The sequence below is a fragment of the Pezoporus wallicus genome, unplaced genomic scaffold (assembly GCF_028554395.1).
Source record: "Pezoporus wallicus isolate ANWC-B61680 ecotype Strahan unplaced genomic scaffold, APGP_CSIRO_Pwel_v1 contig_8013, whole genome shotgun sequence".
NCBI classification, from domain to species: Eukaryota; Metazoa; Chordata; class Aves; order Psittaciformes; family Psittacidae; genus Pezoporus; species Pezoporus wallicus.
Window position 1 is genome coordinate 816,169 of NW_026636761.1, and position 19,242 is coordinate 835,410.

The 19,242-nt window shown below is 44.6% G+C and overlaps 1 protein-coding gene across 1 annotated transcript in view; it reads left to right on the plus strand.

The window, feature by feature from the left end:
• Window positions 1–3,653: 3,653 nt before the first annotated feature.
• The window catches only part of ABL1 (ABL proto-oncogene 1, non-receptor tyrosine kinase), a 78,472-nt gene continuing 62,883 nt past the window's right edge, over window positions 3,654–19,242 (plus strand). Inside the window, exon 1 of the mRNA XM_057401545.1 lies at window positions 3,654–4,906. Within this exon, the coding sequence (XP_057257528.1) occupies window positions 4,771–4,906 (136 nt within the window). The 5' untranslated portion in view covers window positions 3,654–4,770. The remainder of the gene's footprint in view (window positions 4,907–19,242) is intronic.

The window sequence follows — 19,242 nt, forward strand, 5'->3', positions numbered from 1 at the left end:
ATATACAACCTGCAAACCTGCTCAAGATCTGGACTTCAGATGCTTCAACTCTGAGCTTTCCAATTCCTCCTGCTTGCTGCAGCATTCCTGATATTTTGGCCTTAGGGATGTGTTAAATGGGGGGGGGGGAGTGTGTGACTCATGCAGTTCCTATGCTCCTGAATACTTTCATTTTTAAAACTAAGCTGGTAAGGTTTGGTTATGGATCTTTCCTGATGTGGGCAGAGAACCAAAGGTACCAGTATTTCGCTCCTTGTCCATGAGGGGGTAATTGCTGTTCTTTGCAAATTCAGCCAGTGTTGTATCAAGCCCAGACCTCAGTTCTGTAACAAGCCTTCCATGAGGTCATTGCTGGCAGTTCCTGCAGCCCCATCAAGCACAGCTTTGCAAACCAGCAGGTAACAGGTGATGACAGTGACAAAACTGCGTGGGGAGGGAGAAACTTCCTGAGCAGTTTCAAAGGTGTCTGAGAAACGCACCAGGGCAGCTGCCATTTACTGTTGATTTGGCTGCGTCACCACTTTTCTTTCTCTTGACAAATGTCAAGGGCCAACAGTGCTCATCCATCTTTAAAGCAACTGGATGTGCTGCTGGGGCTTCTGGTTTCCATACGGAGAGGTTTCATGTTCAGTCATGACCCGCAGTATGGCAAATGGCTCTTCCTTAATGCCCAGCAGATATTAATGGGTTGCCAGATGGGATCTGGGGGAGGCTTTGGCAAACAGTGGCAGCACGTGTATTTCAGGTGGGGGGAGCTGGGGCCCCTTTTTCCATAGGCAGGTCCACACAAAATGGTAGGCAGGCTGTATAAAAAAAGAGTTTGAAATGGGAAGTGCTCAAGATGTAAAGGAGGACTCCAGCAAAAGCAGTGCCCTCTTTAATCCTTGAAGTAGTCTGTGGGATTTTGCTAGGCATCTTCTAAGCAGGAAGGGTGAAAAGGAAGAAACCATGGCTTCTCCGGTTTGAGAACAAAACCACAGTCAGAAGCAGGGTGGGAAAAGCCTAAGTCGTCTTTAGTTTTTATATGAGAATCTAAATGCCAGGCATTAAAGCAGCTTAGAGCAATCTGATTTCTTTGGTCACCAGTGTGTGACGGTGTGAAGCCTGTTTGTAAACAGGCTGTGGTACCTGCCTGTGCTGCTTACTCCGGGGTTAATACAGGGCACAGATGTGTTTGAAAAATGGAGCTAATAAATAGTTCCCTCGCTGGTGAGTGCTGCCTGCAGAAAGGAGAACACAAAATCACTCATCTAAAGGAAAAATTTTCCAGTTTCTTGGTGCCAGTGTTTGATTCATTTACTAATATGAAGAACGGCAACTCCTCCCTCTACTCCCAGTAATAACCATTGGGACTTTAAATTTGTGCTAATGGGTTATTAATCCAATTACTGCTGCTCATTATATTACTTCTGTATCATCCGCATGCAGTTTTGCTGTTCAGTTGAAGTGAATGGTATAAATACAAAGCTCTGAGCAGACTTTAGAAGATACCAAAACCCCACTGAGATTATCAATCTTGAAATGGTTGTCTTGGGTTCCTGAGGACTGTTAATTAATATGCTAAGGTTTATTATATGGTTGAAGCTTAAAGATACTGTTCTGGAGGAAGGGGAGGAAACCTCCCTGGAGCTGCTGGGTGTAACAACTCACACTTAATGGAAGTGGGAGTGCTTCAAAAGGAACTGAGATTTGGTATGAAGTCCGTGGGATGTACACAGGCCACAGGTAGGGCTCGAGTGACAGAAACAGTCTGTAGGCTTTTTCATTTATTCTGCAGTCACCCAAGCTTCTGTCTTTTTCTTTAACAATTTCTAAATCCATCAGGCAGCTTCAGCTTTGTTAACACGAGACAGTCATGTTCACAGAACTGGCAAGCACCTGGTCTATTAGTTAGCACATTCATCTGCAGAGATCTCAGTGAGGCAGCGAGAAGCCTATATGCAGCCTGTGTTGTCCAGAACACAAGTCCTACTTATTTGCAATGACTTGTAGTGTATTTTGGTCAAGGTCTCCAGAGCACACAGACCTTCTGGAGTTCACTCTGCTCTGGGATTGTTTTTAGGAACAGATTTCTCTGAGGCTGCTTGGCCTGTGTTGACAGACAGCTTTGTTCCTTCAGTTTCCTTCAATCCACGGGAGCTGAGCGGGTGTTAGATCACAGCAGTGAGAGCTGATCTCCATTAATGATTTAAATCTTCTGATTTAACTCAGAAATTCTGAGTTTAAGAGCTGTGACCCTGGGTTTATCTCAGTATAACGCACCAGAATTTCTCCCTCCCCCGTGTAACACAAAGAGCCTCAATGCAATTTGAGTCACTGATAGAGAAATGCAGTGGGAATGGGTTGGGATCATTCTCAAGGCTAAAAATGAGTGAGGTAGGCGCAGGCTGGCATATCAGAGGTGGAGAATCCCATAGGGCCACATGAAGCTCTATATTTCAGATGCTGTTGTTGGAAGATGAAGAAGACACGTCTGCTGGGGACCTTGAATATGGCGCAGGAGACACGGAGTCTGTTTGGATTTGTCACAAGGGAGGAGTCAGTACAAACAAGCCGCTCCGTGGCCAGATGGTTACCCCGAGCAGGCGGCTAGGACATGAAACTGCATCTGTGTGTTCTCCTGTTGTGGAGCGGGAGCAACCACAGACCTTTGACCAAACCACCCTGACCTCAAGCTGCTGCCTCAACCCTCTTCTATTCCCAGGGTGAACCGGAGTACATACGAGAAGCTGAGTATCTCCAGCGTCACAGCGTCTTTAGCTCAGGGAGTGCTTGTGTTGCACACAAGGGCAGCACAGCACAGGCTGAAGAATTCGGGGTTTTTACCTCACCTCTGTACTAAACGGCACCTAAAAGCAGATTAACAACTGCCATATTCATTGGCCTCTATGGCTGGACTTGGGATCAATGTGCTCTGAAAGCATCAGTAAGGAAGCGAAGTCCTTTGTGCAAGCAGGGTGACAGATCCCAGCTGTGAAGCTGACGGTTGTGTGCACAGTGACACCGGGAGCACCTCTTCTTCCCTGTCTGTCTCAGCAAGAAAGCCAGGGGCCTCCCCAGCCTCTGTGCAGGAGGGATTCTGTGCCTATCTTGAGGGCCACCGAGCTCTTGTTTTCATATCCGTAAGAAAACAACTTAGGTCGCCCATACAAAGGGGTCAGGGAGTTGACACGGCATTTCTGGCTCCTGAGCTAGCACTTGCTAGCGATGTTACATGAGCAACCCTTGTTCCACTTGTCATTTCCACCACCATCCTCCCCTTCATCCCACTTCCCTCATGGTTCCCCTTCGGTTTTTCTCATCTTCCCTTTCATGCCTTTTCCACCCACCCCGTTTTCTCCTCAGAACCCTTCATGGCACCCCCACTTCCCTCATGGCTTCATGTCCCCCAGCCCCCTCTCGCCTCTCCATTCTCCTCACGTCCCCGCTCACGGCTCACCCCCAACCCCTGCTCGGTCCCTCACAGGCTCCCCCATCCCTTCAGGGTCCCCCCCTTCGCTGCCCCACACCGCGCCCCTTCCCCACCGGGCCCGCCATGGCGGCGGGCGCGGCACCCAGCCGAGGCCTGCACCGGGCAGCGGCCGGGCGGGAGGCGGGGGCGGTGGAGGAGGAGGGGCCGGAAGGGGATGTGACCGCCCGCCCCGCCGGCCGGGGACGGGGCTGCGCCGCGCCGGGGGTTCCGGGATCTCCCTCGCCGCCCGCAGCCGCCCCCCGCCAGTGTCGCTGCCCTCCCTGGCGGCACCCCCGGGGCACCCCCGGCCCTTCGCCTCTCTCCTCCTGCCAGGCCTGGAGGGCTCCCCTTGAGCCGCCCGGCCCCGCCGCCCCCAGCCCGGGCCCCCTCAGCACGTCCCGCCGTGGCCGGGCCGGGTTCGGCCCCGCTCCCGCTGCCCGCCCGGGCCTCGCCCTCCGCCGGCGTCCCCCGCGGGGATGCAGCCGGCCCGCTCACCCCCGCTTGACCTCTTCTGGCTGCTGTGCAGGAACCGGCCTCCTGGAGCGCGTCTCCGGCCTCGCTCCGCGGCTCCGGGCTCGCTCTGAGGCGGGCAGCAGGCCACCTGCGCCGGGCCCCAGCACTGCTTCGACGCCGCCATGACCCCCCGGGCCCGCTTGGCCTCCGGCGGGGTGCGGGAGAGGAGGTAGCGGCGGTGAGAGCGGCCGAGACCTGCGATGGAAGGAGGCGAGGCGTGGTGAGGAGCCCCTCGCCCTGAGGAGCCAGGCCCGAAGCTTCGCCTTGCTGGTGGACATGGTGCTGGTGTGCTTGATCCTGCTAGACTTCGGCGATACTTGAAGCCAAATACGTGGCTCTTTGGCCTTTGCTAACTCAATGCTATGCAAAAGAAAAGGAGGAAAAAAAAAAAGAAACCTTGACACTGATTGCAGTGGGAATGGCTGTTTCCTGCCCTGGGTGAGCCTACGTGTGGTTTCTTGCTTGTGAGATGAACTATTAATTCTCCTTTACCTGGTGGAAGACGCACTACACATGGCGACCTGAACCTTTGGTAGCGCTTGTTCGTTGTTAAGCAGTTGGAACTTTTACTTGTTTTCTTTGCATAAAGCCACCTAAGGAGCCTTGCTGCTGTCTTCAGAAGCATTGGAGAAACCTGCGCTTGTCTTAATTCTTCACCTCAAGTGACTTTATCACCCAGTGTGTGCACCCAGCGCACCCACCTGAAATACGTTTGTCTCCAAAGCTCCTTCCCAGCCTGCAAGATCAGGGATCACAGACTTCTTCGAACACTTCTCGTCCTGGGAAAGGCTGCCCATAGTTACTTTATGGGGCAGCAGCCTGGAAAAGTTCTTGGGGACCAAAGGAGGCCGAGTCTGCCTGCCCTGCACTTTATCAAGGGAGCAGGGAAGAAGGAGTCATCAAGGCATGGGGGCCCACACTGTAACGTCTTCGTCGAACATGGTAAGAGGTTTCTGTGGGTATTTCTTTTGGTTTAACTTTGATTTGCCGAGCTAGATGTGATACAGATCTACTGAAGGGCATGGTGCGGATACAGGGATGCTGTACTTTATGGAAGTCTTCTGTTTTCTCTCCCTTAATGCAAATCTTTTGTGATTGTTTAGTAAGAAAACACTTGGGGCAGATTGCTTGAAACCTGGGGCGAGATTATTGCAAAGCTAAATGTGACATACAAGGAAGTAACTTTTTAACTTTGTATAAGCTTCTCATTTCTGCCTTAGCTGTGTGCTGGTTTACAGTCTGGGAAGGTGTTTCATCCTTTTAGTTGCCTGTTCTGGACGTATAGACCAACCACAGTCGATGGGAATGCTGTGATCAGGGACAAGTGGCTTTTAATTATCTTTACAAAAGGGACTCTGCAACTTGGGGAAAAGACTTTTGCAAGGTTTGTGGCTATTGCTGCTTGAAACTGGTTGGAATAGAAGTTTCCTGTTGATTTGCTTCATGTGGTTACAGCACTTCTGGTTAGTGGTTTCTCAGAGTGATTTAAACCTTCATTTCGTGCAGTGATGGATTTCAGTGCTAGAGGATAAAGGTGGCCAAGTTAAGAGTGCAGCAACCCCTGTCACTTGCTGGTCTTCTGCAAGTTAACAGGGGACTGAGAATCTCAGGTAAGAAGCCAGATGAAAAGCTCAGTAGGACTCAGAGACAGGTTTAGTGATGGCTTCAAACGTTGCTTTATTTGTCTTTAAAAAGTAACCAAAGAAATTATAAACTGAAGGCATCTCTACCAAAGTGTGGCACAGAAATGCATTGTTTTGCTGAAACTTCTTGAAGCAATCCTTGCTTTTGCACAATGCTTTTTAAATTCTAATATTCCTTGAGAAGACGTGCTCCTGGCTGCTCTCTCCAGCTGGGGAACGGGGTTTTGCCAAACCTTTTTCCATAGTTTTTGTCCTGTCGAGGAAGTTTATCTGTGGACAAAACTGCATCTGTAATCTCAGCTAGAAACGGAAATATCTGCTGTGTCTGAGAGCACAGTGTAGTTAATGGCAAAGTTTTGATTTAGTTTCGTTTTAGCTGGGCTTTGCTTTCAAACTGGCTCTTATTCTGTGTTTCTAGAAGGGCCCAAGAAATCCCCTGCAGGGTTCAGCAAAGGCAAATCCTGTGTATGTACTCCTGCACTGACATACTGGTTTGAGTTCCAGCAGGGTTCTTTCTTTGAATTTCCCATACAATGTTTGTGCACTGAGGAAACTGAAGGTGATTAAGGGAAGGTTAAAGAACATAACTAACTTGTAATGAATGCAGCTAACTCGGCCCTCTGATGATGAACCCACCGCTGCATTTTCCCAAACCATGCTGTCAGTCCTGGAATACACCCGCTCCTCCACCCGCAGTTTGGTTGCTTCTTTCCCTACTTTGGACAGAGTTTCGAGGTCAGATAAGATGCAGCGAGAGCACTGGCTGCAAGCAATACAATATTAAACTACCTTTTGGTGTTTTGATGTAGCAGAAGAGCCAGAAATGCTCCTTTTTGATCATCCAACAGCAGTAGGCAGATGGTAACTTCTTGCCAGCATGACCTGAGGTCAGAAGATCCGAGCACTGTTGCAAAGAAAAATGGCGTCTATCATGTCCATACACCATATGTCCACAAGAGAGCTCAGTGTGTGATTTAGAAAAGAATAATGTTGAAAGGGGACATCAAGGCTAGGACATCTGTTAAAAGAACTGTAAAAGATCAGTCTCGCTTATCCACATGAGGAAGAGTTTCTTCCTTTGAGTGTATGGGATGGTTCTTCGAAGTACAGACAGAATCTGTACCGCTGTCGTTTGTTCAGCTCTTTTCTGAGTTTGGGTTGCTCATACCCTGAAAAATGCGATCTTAAAATGATGTGGAAAAATAAAAGGGGGAACCAAGTTAATTTTAGAAAGTTCTGTGTTTCTCTCTAGTTTTCTTGATAATTTCTTTGAAGTATACAATCTGACATACTTTATAATTGGTAGGACTGAAAACATTAAATACTATTCTGCCTATTCAGGTCTGGTGCCATGGGCTGTAGTTTGTAAAAATAGCTGGGTGTTTTTTCAGGGCTTGAATTCTTGCATGTTTGTTGTGCAGTATATTTTCATTACACAGTTTCTTCTAAATGCCAAACACTGTATCTGGCTTCTCTGTCACACTGTGCAAACTAGTTTGTCCCAGGAAAATAATGTTTCTTACTTTTCATAATTAAGAAATGCTTAAGGAGAAATTCCAGGGTGGACTTCTTAAAGTAATCCCCTCGGGATAGTCCAATTCTTGAAATAACTTCTTTGAAGTTCTTATATATTAAAACTCATGATTAAACGAAGAAAAAGCAGAGCTGGTAGTAGCGTGGCTCTCCTGTTATGGTTGTGTTTTGGTAAAGCCATTTCAGGACCCTGTTTCAGTGGCATCACTACCTGCTAAGTTCTACTGAGGCTCACTCAGCAGACCCTAAGCAGTGATTTTAGAGCATTGAAGACCTTCATTGCTCCAGTGGTACTGAGTCTTAGCTGAAAGGGTTCGTGTTAGCAGATACTAACAGTATAAGGCAGAATAACTTTCAGGCAAGTAATTCTGTTTCTTGGTCGTCGCACTCTTTGTGGCACTCAAAGCAATGCATCGAGAGCTTCTGAAAAGCGAGGAGGCAATTGGCCAGAAGTCGGCTCTGCTGGTGATCAAATGTGCTGTGAGAATAATGCAGAAAGGCTCTAAATTGTGTCATGAGTTGACAACTGAGGAGTGCAGTAAGGGGGGAAAAATAATCTATGGGCAAGTTTGGTTCTTCTGTCTTTGTGTTGCTGCTTTTTCCACCAAGGGTGTTTTACAAGCTGGAGTTCATGCTGGTGTGGTTTCCCTGGGCTGCAGAGCAGGCCCTGATGGGATTTTTACAGATTTCATCTTGACACAGATTACTTCATCTCTTAGACTGCTTGTAAGCTTGAAATTGAGAGCAAGTACAAAGGAAATGTTTGTGTCTACCCCTGTGCTTTTCTCAGCTGCGAAATGAGTCTGTAGTTGCTGCTTTTTGGGACCATCCAACTGAGAGAAAAGCTGTGGTCAGTAGACAGTTAGTGGGAAAGACTTTGTCAACACATTTCAAAGTTTGTGTGCTCAGGTATCTTGTGCCTTTCTAGAGCATGAACCTCAGCAAAACTCATATTTCTGAAAAGAAAGGTGTATTCCCACAGGGCTCAACTCAGATCCTGGAGTTTGCAGCGTTTGACTGGAGTGATCGGCAAACATTATGCCTTCTCTAACTCTTGGGTAGGCGTTGCTGTGCTGAATGGTAAGCAGATTCCCTGAAGCATCTTGGTAGAACAGTACCTCCAAGTAAAAGCAGCACTTGAAGGCTTACAAAATGAATTTGAATCATTAGACCTGAGATGCTGAGGTGAAGAGAAGATGCTGGGATATCTCTTCAGTGAGGTGATGGTGATGGATTTGGTCCACAGCTTTGAATTCTGTTTGCTGTCCTGTTGCTGCTATGGTCAGCAGCACAGCTGTGTTCGGAGAGGTGAAATCCTGAGCAGTGTCTTCACTTGTCAAGCCAAGAGTTTTATACATGTATTCCTTGCTGTGTAAATCGTGACAGTGATCAGGAATGGGGCCATCTTTTCATGGGCACATTGGTGGGAACTTAAGTGTAGGGTTTTTGATTTAATAATGCAAATTTATGGTAAATATCTTGATATATATATAGGTCTTTAAAATGATGCTACAGATGTATGTATTTGCTGTCATTGGTGCTAGTTTTGCTGTGGCATTCAGAGAAATTATGTGGGAGGAAGAAGAAACCTTCTAAAGAGGTTTTCATTATGAGATGTTCTTATATGCTGCTGCTTGTTATATAGAATGGATCACTGATGGATAGCAACCTGGTCTTACAACATTTTTGTAGTTTTGTGGTGTTTGAGTCATTCTGTAAAGTAATTACAGCTATGGCTAACTATAAAGAAGGAACTTTGTTTTTGAAAGTGTTACACCTTTACACTACCAGGAAGAAGCAGTTGTTGAGCTTTATTTTAAGTACCTTTAGAATATACTTAATAAAGTACTTGCACAGGAATTTTCTTTTCTCAGTTTCTTGTAGTGATAAAATGTGGTCTTTGTGATAGCTTCTCTTCCAGCAGATAAGTGATAGGGAAGCATAAACAAACTGTTTACCTTGCCGTAGAGACAGACTTCAGGAACTGGATCCATTTTTCGTATTCCTTTAATGCTGAGTATGTACCTTATACCTTTATAGCTGAAGTCAGCCTACTACAGTCTCTTTCATATTGGGTCTGAACTCTTTCCTTACAAGGGTGCTGAAAGTTTTAATTAGGCTGTAATTGGCCAAATCAGATCTATAGCATGAGCCTGCCACAGCTGCTAGTTGCAGAAATGCCCCATGACATTCACTAATAGACAAAAATACCAATTAAAAGTATATTTTCCTGTATTATTGGAAAATTTATTTTTAAGAGTCTTCAAGTTTCATAATCTATCTTATTTTTGCTGTTAAATTTCATGTTTCAACTGTCTGGATTGTGAAAGTGAGTAAATTACTTTATAATTGGTTTCTTCATCAGGACTTAGTGATTGACCAGCATATACAGGTACATACTACAGTATATGCCGTTATAATTACATTGGCGTCTGTTATTTTTATGAAATGCCAATTGTTTCATACCATATTTTATCTTATTTCTTTTGTTGTAAAGTCTTACTAATAACTATGGCTTTGGATATACTTTTTTTCAGCTGGGCTGTCCAGGGCACGTTGTGATCTAGCAGTACTATATGATTTTGTACTCATTATCCTTTACCCATCAGATGAGCTCAATAGATCTTCTTTATATGCAATATACATTTATTAGGTAGTCAATTGTTCATACATAGAAGTGATTTCAGTGAGATTCCTTCCATACTAGAATTCTGTTTCTTTAAACCCGGGTAGTTATAGACCCTGCATTTATCTCTTTCCATTGTTCCTCAGGGTGTTTTTATACCCTATCTTTGCTTCACCAGCTCCAAAACCTGAGACTTGAAAGAAACTGCTTTACTACACCCAATTCCACTTTAGGCCATTCATCTGAAACTGTATGATTCGCACTGGCCTGATAGAGGTCTGTTATGTAGAGCCTGCCTTCGGTATCTCAGGACTGCATTCTGAACTGACAAACTTTCCCTGTAGGTAGGTTGGAGATTTGTCAGCTCCCAAACTTTAATTTCCATCTCTATTAGGAGAGATTTATCCCCAGCTTTTGAGATCAGTTGCTTATGTATCCAACTGCCATGTGCTTCAGTACTAGTCTGGTTAATGCTGCTCATTGAATGCAGACTTGTTTACTGCCTCTGACTATATCCCTTTTCATTGTAAAGCTCTTGCTATATTTTTTCCTACTTCAATTTTCAAATACCAGTAGATTTTGCTAAGATCCTCCACAAAACTTGATCTATGGCTGGGATGTTAGGAAAGAGACCTAAGACTTGATAAACTGCTCTTCTGCAAGCTGAGGTGGAAGATGACAATGATGGGGAAAGGCTAATCCTTTTCCTGGGCAAAAGCAGTTCTGTTTTGTGCACTGACTAATCTTTGAAAACTTGCCATGTTTAAGCAGTTTATCTCTGTCATGACAACTAGGTAGTGCTTGCTTGTATTCCAGACTTCCATTAATGGATTGTGCTGGTTCTGCGTTCTTACTTAGAGATTTTAAGAGGAATGCTGTGTGAGAAGATCAGGAAAGGGAGGCTAGGAAAGCTGCAGGGTATTAGAATAGAAATCACTGCTTGTAGGTGCTCATCTCATTCAGCACACTTCAACATTTACCAACAAACGTTTGGTATTTTAAAATGAAGAGTTGAAATCTGAAGCTTGAAAGTGGGGAGTTGATGCTCTTGAGAGTTGGGAATCCCGAGTGTCATCCCTCGTGCTCTCCGCAAGCATGCGGATGGAGCAAGCGTGTCCTGAATACCAGCTTGCTTTAGTTTTTGCTTAAAGTACTTTCTGAAGTTGGTGTTGAAATTAGTTTGAGGGCTTTTGTGTTCTTTCCCATCATTTCTTTCTTGCTGTTACTGGTTAGGTTGTGAAAAGCATGAGCTTGCCTTTCCGCAGAGTGATTGCTGCTAATTTACATGGGCGCAAGCAAGATCATCATTCTTTCATGAGCGAGGAGGCTGCTTGATTTATGTTGTGTCATTTCTGTGCACTGTTTTTACCTAATGAATAGAATTTCACAATGGATTATTAATCACTAAGACTTTGGTTTCATTGTGTGTATTAAAGAATCCATACTGCTAGACGTTACCTGCCTTGAGAAGCTTCTTATCCATTAGTGCCGCTTCTCCGCAGCATTCGGGTGCGTTCATCTTCTAGACTTCAGTTCCTACCATACCTTCTCAATACTTCTATGCCTTTCTAGAGCCTGTGTTGTGTCCAGTCTGCCAGAAGCTGGGGTTAATGTGTGATGAAGACCCTATTGAATTATGTATTGTGCTGCCTGTTAAATTCTTGGGGTTTGGGATGGCAAAGCTCACTGAAGTACAGGATTCCCCCCTTTGCTGTGTGTTCCATATCCAGTGTCCATCATCATTGGAAGTACAGTTTGATCTGGGCATGTTTCCTGTGTTTGTCTTCACACTGATGCCGTATAGGTGGAAGTTTCACTTACTCTAACCATCCAGAATCTAATAACACACATGCATCAGCCCTATCAGGTTTTTGCAGTGACCCCAACAAGCTGGTCAGCTCCAATCCACATCTGGTGTCACTGATAGCTTTTTCATGGCCTTTTTATTGGGGCGTGTGTTCCCAGAACAAACAGTGTTGTTTTCCCAGAGGTGGAATGTGTGAATGGCAGTGGAATAAGGACATGGAAACTTTAAATAGGAAATTGCTTGGGCTTTCAGGAAATATTTGCTGTTTCATTTGTTTTCAAGTTGCACAATTTCCAAGGCTGCTTTTGAGGTGTTGTCTGATCTGTTGTAACTCGGGCTGTTCTCGAGGTCTCAGTTTCTTGTGGCATGACCACAGTGGGCTGTCAACAGGGCTGTTCTGCAGTAAACTCCACTGGTTTTATACTAGGGTTTTTGGTATGCCTTTATAATAAACCTGGAGAAAACCGAACTGTCATTTGATGCATTGGCCACCAGGTGTCTTCTTTGAATCTTGTTCAAAATGTGCTTTGGTTAAATCAAACCCCCTGCAGTAAGAAGCGTCTTGGAAATGAGCAAAAACTAATGGCAGGAACCAGGGTCAGAAGTGTCAACCGTGAATTTCAGGAATAGCGGCTGTCAAGTCCCTTTAGTTACTTTTAGAGCCTATAATCTTCTTGAGCTTGCTTGCTGATGGAGAAAGAGGTTGGTAGGTGATGTTTGCTTTTGCTGTAATGGGAAAATCTTGCTCCCTTGCCACCTCAAGCTCCATTTCAGCCTGTTCTTCATTTAAGAAAAACCCCAACCAACCAGAAAGAGTTTTCAGTGCTGTATTCCTTTTCCCTCACTGCTGTCTTCTACATTTAATCTCATTCCCCTGTCTCTTTTGTTATGCCACACTGACTCTTTAGAATTATATACATATTTTTAATTTCTTTTTTTTATTAAATTCTGTGGTCCTCTCAGTACAGAAATGGATTCTGTAAATCCTCTCATAGCATTGTGACTGGCATTTCTAAACATGCGAGCTTCTCCTGGTGAGGGTGCTCGGGGAATAACTGAAACCAGATTCAGCCTGTTACAGCTATTTCTACAGTTGGTGTTGTCTGAATGTCAGAATCGCTATTGCAGAGCTAATTGTGGAGTTAAACTGTTAGGAACTCATAACAATGCTTACAAAAGCAAAGCTGTAATCTAGTAAGCCTCTATTTTACTCAAATCTCTTTTGGGTGGGAGAATTCTATAATAATGAAGAAGATTTACTGCATCTAGCAAAACAGTGTAAGCTATAAATATGTATGCTTGAATGGGTTTTTATTTTTATTAGCTCTAAGTTCTCTTCATATATTCTGTAAATCTGACAACACATAATGTTCATTTAAAAGGTACATTCTAGTTTAGCCAGAATTACTGGAACAGCCATTAGAGCTATTGTTGTCTGGCTACACCTTAGGTTTGCAAATAACTTGGGAAGGCTCAAATGAAAGATTTTGAATTAATGCCAAGCTGTTATTTCGTCTTTAATATATTTACCTTGATGGATAAGAAGATGCATTTAAAATTCTCTGCAATCAAACCTTTACTTCTTTTAACACTATTGATGGATTGCACTAAGTGTGCTTGCTGTATACATTCTTACCCCCCCCCCCCCCCCAGTGTGCAGCTATTTAATACAAAATGGATGTTCTTTACAGGAAATTAACTGGAGGGAAGACGAAGCTATTCCCATCACTTGATACTGTTGATGTTCATGTAGAAGCTGCAATTCATTTGGGTTCTGCGGATTGTCTGTTATGTCTAAATAGAGCCTCCCACGCAGAGATTTGGATGTTAAGGTGCTATCACGTTTCAGGTGTTAAGTAGTAATTATTGTGATGAGGTGATCACATAAGACAGTGAAAGTGTTGCTCAACCTTTCACATTCCATGTCATGAGGAGAAGAAGATCTGTTGGGGAAACTTCGGTGTAATTAGACCTCACTGAAAGAATTACTGGTGCATTTTACCTTGCTCTTGTTAGAGAGTGGGTACACAGTGAGGCTGTGTGATGACAGGTTCACCACCAGATGTGTGTTGTGTGTTGATCACCAAGTACAGCTTGGAGACATATTCTGAATGGCTTTAAACTGGAAGATTTAGGCTAGATATAAGGGAAAGAAGTTCTTCCCTGTGCGGGTGGTGACGCCTTGGCACAGGTTGCTCAGAGAAGCTGTGGCTGCCCCATCCTTGTCAGTGTTCAAAGCCAGGCTGGACAGGGCTTGAAATAACCTGCTCTAGTGGAAAGCGTCCCTGCCGGTGACAGGGGGTTAGAAGTAGCTGATCTCTAAGGTCCCTTCCAACCTAAACCATTCTGTGATTCTCATTTTGAAATGCTAAAGGCTGTTACTGGTTAGCAAAATGCAAAGAGCTAGTAACACCTCTTAAATAAATGCGTAATGTTTTGAGCCAAGCAAAACGATGAATTAGAATAATAAAAGATGGATGTTCAGAGGCAACTACTAGCTTTAAATGCTAATAAAACCATCTTGATTACTGCAGGTTTTGCCTCTGCAAAGCAAAGGTACTGCATGACAGTTCATTGAAGAGCTGCCACAATGTTGATAAGCAGAGCTCTCCTGAGAGCAATTGTGAACTTCACCGAGTGGTAGCGTGGCTTGGTAATTGTAGTTAAAAACACAGGATTTGAAGAACATTAAATAAAATAGTGCTGCGTTTGTTATCAGTTAAGGATTCAGGGAACCATGAAATGTTAACATGAAATATTTGCATCCCACTCATTGGAATAAGTAGCACAAATCCATCAAGGTGATTTTTGTTCTAATTTGATAGCTTGGGTTACTTTTCTCCAGAAAAGTGAATGTTGTAGTGTGTTGGCCACATTCACATCATTTAATCCTGCCTAGCTACAGAGGCACTAAAACCACCAAAGTGAAAGATGCAGACGCCAACAGAGGAGATGCTTTCCAACTCAGACATCTCTGTCCTCTGCAAGGTCTCCAAATTAGGAAGTGGTGGGCTTCAGATGGCCTTCAGAACCTGATGATCTGGAGCCCCTGGAATGAGAACACGTTTCATGGCCACCAAAAAGTCTTGAATCACCCGGTGTTGCGGGTGCCTCATCACCCTGGTCTCCGTGAGTCATGGTGCAGCGGTGGAACGCTGTCTGCTGGTTGATAAAGGGTGGATGTTGTGGCTGAGATGGGGGAGATTACTGGTAACCTGCTTCTGTAATCACTGATACTGTGTGGTACCTGAAGTGCTTGGTTGGGCTGCGGTATTTTGGCTGCTCTACCTTTAAATTAGTTTGCATAGCTCCTTAGATGTCACTGTTTTTAAATCCCAGAATTAGAAGGACAGCAGCTCTTCTGTGGTTACGAGGCTTTCATCTGCTGAAGTTGTATTTCAGAAGGTTGATGAGCTGCTTGTGGAATGCTCCCCTAAGGCGAATCAAGCCCTTTGGGGAGGCGGACGGAGGACTGGAGCCAATCAGACAGGCATTTTACGTTTCAATTATTAATGTGGTACTTTTTTGTGAGTCTCAAATTGGAATTGCTGGCAGCTGAATTTTAAAAATGTACCACTTCTAAAATTTTTAAAAGTTATGCTAACCCCATGCAAGTAGAGGTGCTTTCTTCTACCTCAGAGACCTCTTTACTACACCCATACACAATCCCACTTGGATTTGAGGGCTCTTTATCCTTGCTTCTGTATGTACTTTGCCACCATGGAGGTACCCAGTTGAGCAGTGTACATAAAGGATGAGTCAGTGAGAGCCCTGCAGCCTCCTTTGGAGAATAAGGTCTTAACTTAAGGGGAGATGCATTGAAAAGGTAATTGTAGGGTGTTTCCTGACATGTAGTGAAACTCTGATTTATCTAAAATGGATACAAATATGCAGTTCAGTGTAAAAGGATCACAGGGATGCTGAGCACAAAGCTGAACAAACGGCTTTCTTCAAACAAAGTGGAAGAGAGGAGGTTGGATGCTTTCCCTTGCTCCTCTCTCCCCATCCAAAAAGTGCTTACAAGAAAGCATCTCGGAGTAATTCTTTAAGCAAAGTGCTATCAAAAAAAGGGGGCGAGGGGGGCAAAGGAAGCCTGTGGGTGAGCTTTTGCTAAGAAGTTCTGTCAGCGCACCTACACCCTCATGCTGTATTGCTGTGGGTCTAATGAAGCTCTGTGAACGCAGGTCCTGCCTGAATGAAACCCCACCAGATCTGGGGACACTGGTGCCAGGAGCTGCCTGTGTTCATCTTCTCACACCACACAGCCCCTCCAGCTCCTCTTGAGAACAACCTGTCCTGAGTCTTGATTTCAGAGGCGAACACCTCAACCTAAGCGGGGAGGGAACTTGGATCGTGGCTGAAGTTCTTATGGAAGGTTTGGCTTGAAGAGCTGGCCTTGCAGGGCTTGGCCTGGGGGTGTTTTATGAGACTCACAAGCAAAAGCAGATAAGAGGGATGGGGGAGGAGGAGGGAAATGTGCACGGCTTCTCCGGGGCTCTTCCGCCACTTCCTGCTGCGGGGGCGGTTATGAGCCAGCCGGGATGACAGAGCTCCTGCTATTTGGAAACGTAGTGTACCACAGATAAACCACCATAAGGACCTTCATTCCTGCTTTCCCTTGTGCCACCTCTGCTCTTCCTCCCACATCTGGCTCTTGCAGACGGTAGCAAGGAAAACTTGCTACCAAACCAGATAAAACCAGGGGAAATAAAAGCAGCTTTCCTCTATACCTGACATCAGTTTGAAAGTATAATTGAATTTGTTTCAATTGTTTCCTCTCAGTGCAGGGATTGTCCTTGGATAAGCTGGATGTCTGTTTTCAGGCTGGGTAATTGAGGTTTATGGAGGTAGTGATTCCAGGGATGTGCCAGTGCCGAGACAAGTGAAATGCTGCATTCCTCCTTGCAGCAGGGAACAGCAGTGTGCATCTTGGGTAGTTAACAAGTACCTGCTTGGCTTGTTCATAAGTGGAAAAACATCATTTGTCTTCATGTTCTTTAACATCATAAAGCTGCAGCTTCTTGCTCTATAAGCCCCTATAAATAGGTAATAAGACTTCTCCGTAGGAGTGGAAGAGGGTTAAGTAGAGGTGGAAGTGCTTGAAGGTACTCAGGGATGGGATAATTTGTGTTTGTTGGCTTAAATTAAAGCGCTGCCTTTTGTATAAGTAATAGCTCCGATACAGAGTGCTGTGCACATTCATTCTGCTTTGATTTTTCATTAGGGTAGGAGAAGATTTAAACTCTTAACTGTATAAGGATCCCTAGTAGATGCCTATCCAATAGCCACCTGGCCTTTGCAGGTATGTAGTGTACCCTCTGACATTTCCCACTCATCTTGTCGCTGCTCACCTTTTATCTACCATTTGCTGAAGCTGATTTGTTGTTTGTTTGTTTTATAATTGGTTTTATCCGTACCAAATTGTCCCTTTTCCTCTTAGGGAAACAACCGTCTGTCCTCAAATTGGATGCTCTTGCAGGTTGGCTGATCGCTTTGGATTCCATCGGACTGTGAAAATCCTGCTGTTGAGCTGGAGGAACTGAAATCCTTGTTTACAAAAGAAAACCATCATTTCTTACTGCCTGCTTGAAAAGCTGCTGGCCTGTGCTTGCAGGTGACCTGCCAAGGATTTAACAAAGAAAAATTGGATTTTATCCTCTTTTTTCTTCTCCCCTGGTTTTAAGATGGTCAAAGCTGGCGTAAAAAATGGTGGTGCTCTGAGAGGGGCTTTGTCTGCCCTAAGCAGCAAAAAAGAGCGAACTTAATCTTGTTTTTCTTCTTGAGTCAACTTTTAAGCTCTTGGATATATTAGTTTGCTATTGAAAATACTACTTTTTTCCTCTCTGCCCCTTTATGAGAAGGGAAATGGAGCCTTGCCCACTCAATTTGCTATTTTGACATCTTCTTTCTATAGTTCTGCGTAGTTGTTCCTTCCTGCTGCATTTTGGGAAGATGGTGCTTAGAGACTGGTGGTGTCCTTTTTGGACATGAAATGCATGTGAGATGCCAGTAGCACTAAGCTGACGTGCAGATATCCCTGCTCTGCTCTCCCACCACAGCCTGTAACTCTTCAGCTATTGCTCTAATCACAAGTGTGTTGTAATCTCAGATTGCTGCTTCTGTAATTAAATGTACAAGTTCATGTAATTTGTGAACAGTTTGATTTAGGGAAGACTTTGGCAGTCTCTAATGTGCAAAATATTACCTCCAACTGTTTAGTGGGAACAAAAATCATACCTGTTCTTGGGAAACTTGCTCGTCAGCTTTCCTGGTGCCACTGATCAAAGTTTTGCCCAAACCCATCTCTATGACTGGATCATACTGTCTGAGTGAGGGATTATGTAGACAGAAAGGTGTTGTGTGCTCAAAATAATCAAATAATCAAAAGCTTTCTTTTGAAAACCTGTATTTATTTTCCTCTTAGATTGCAATTACATGGGGTGGGTCTTTGATTTCCACTTAGTTCTTGCCAGCTCTTGAGGTCTGACCTGGAGCTTGCTGGGAGGCTGGTGATGTGATTGCAGCACTTCAGTGTGGGGCAGACACTTATGACTTCTGTTTCAGACACTTTTTCTCATCCGGCCTGTTGATTTTTATGTATTTTAACAAATAGTAGTAGCAGCAGCTGAAGAAACCAGGTTCACCTCTGGCAATCTCCCTTCTTCCATCAGCCCTGATCAAAACAGGGATGGGAAAGAGCAACGTAATTGTAGGGAAATGTTATATGTCTCCTTCATACCATAAACCCTGTACTTTAGGAAAGATTGTATTGCTGGGCTCAACAGCCCAGAAACATTGTCCTTCCATCTTTATCATGTTGTCCTTTCACTGCAAATAAGATTTTTGTAAGATGCTGTCTGAATTAATGCCATTTGGGTTTTTTTTTTTGGTATGTAAGGTTGTCTTCCTAGTGTTGTACAATGATCATTCCAGCTGAGATTGAGGTCCTCAATCAGCATCCATGTCTCAAAGATGACAAACAGCTAAAGCCAGGAGGAGACTCCATCTCGCTGTTGCCATCCTTGGGGCTTTGAGATTTGGGTTCATAGCACTTGGTATTTTTTCTGCCTCATGTCTAGGGACATTTTATCATCCTCCTCTTTCCTGTTCCAAGCAATTACCATTTATTTTATCTTCAAGCAGCAGCCTGTGGCAGTAAATTTTAGGAGATTCCTTCCCGCCCTTTATTAAGCCCTACATAATAGCTTCCGCTACTCAACTCACACATTCATTAAGAAGAATTAAACGAGTGCTGGCGGCCATTAGCAGAACGTTTAATAACCTCTCGGAGGGAAGGTGCAGCAGATTGGAATAGATGAACAAGGAGCAAAACCAAATGAAATAACATCATGCTCAAAGTCCTTAAAACCCCAGCTTATTTACATGAATGCAGCGCTTGGAAAGGTGCCGGTTTGAGACCCCTGGCAGGAGTCCCCAGTGTGGGAGGTCCATAGGTGGTGATGGTGAGCGCTTGATAGTGCTTGGTGGAAGGGTTGTGGGCTTTTTTACAAGGAGAAGGGGCATTTTAGTACGTTCTGCCCACTTGCCTAACTGCTGACGCTCTCAGCGAGGCTGATGGCTGAGCTTATGGACATCTGTCTTATAGGAGCTGGGCCATAACTAATAGTTCATCTCATCTGATATCAACCACACCACAGTCTTTAGATGC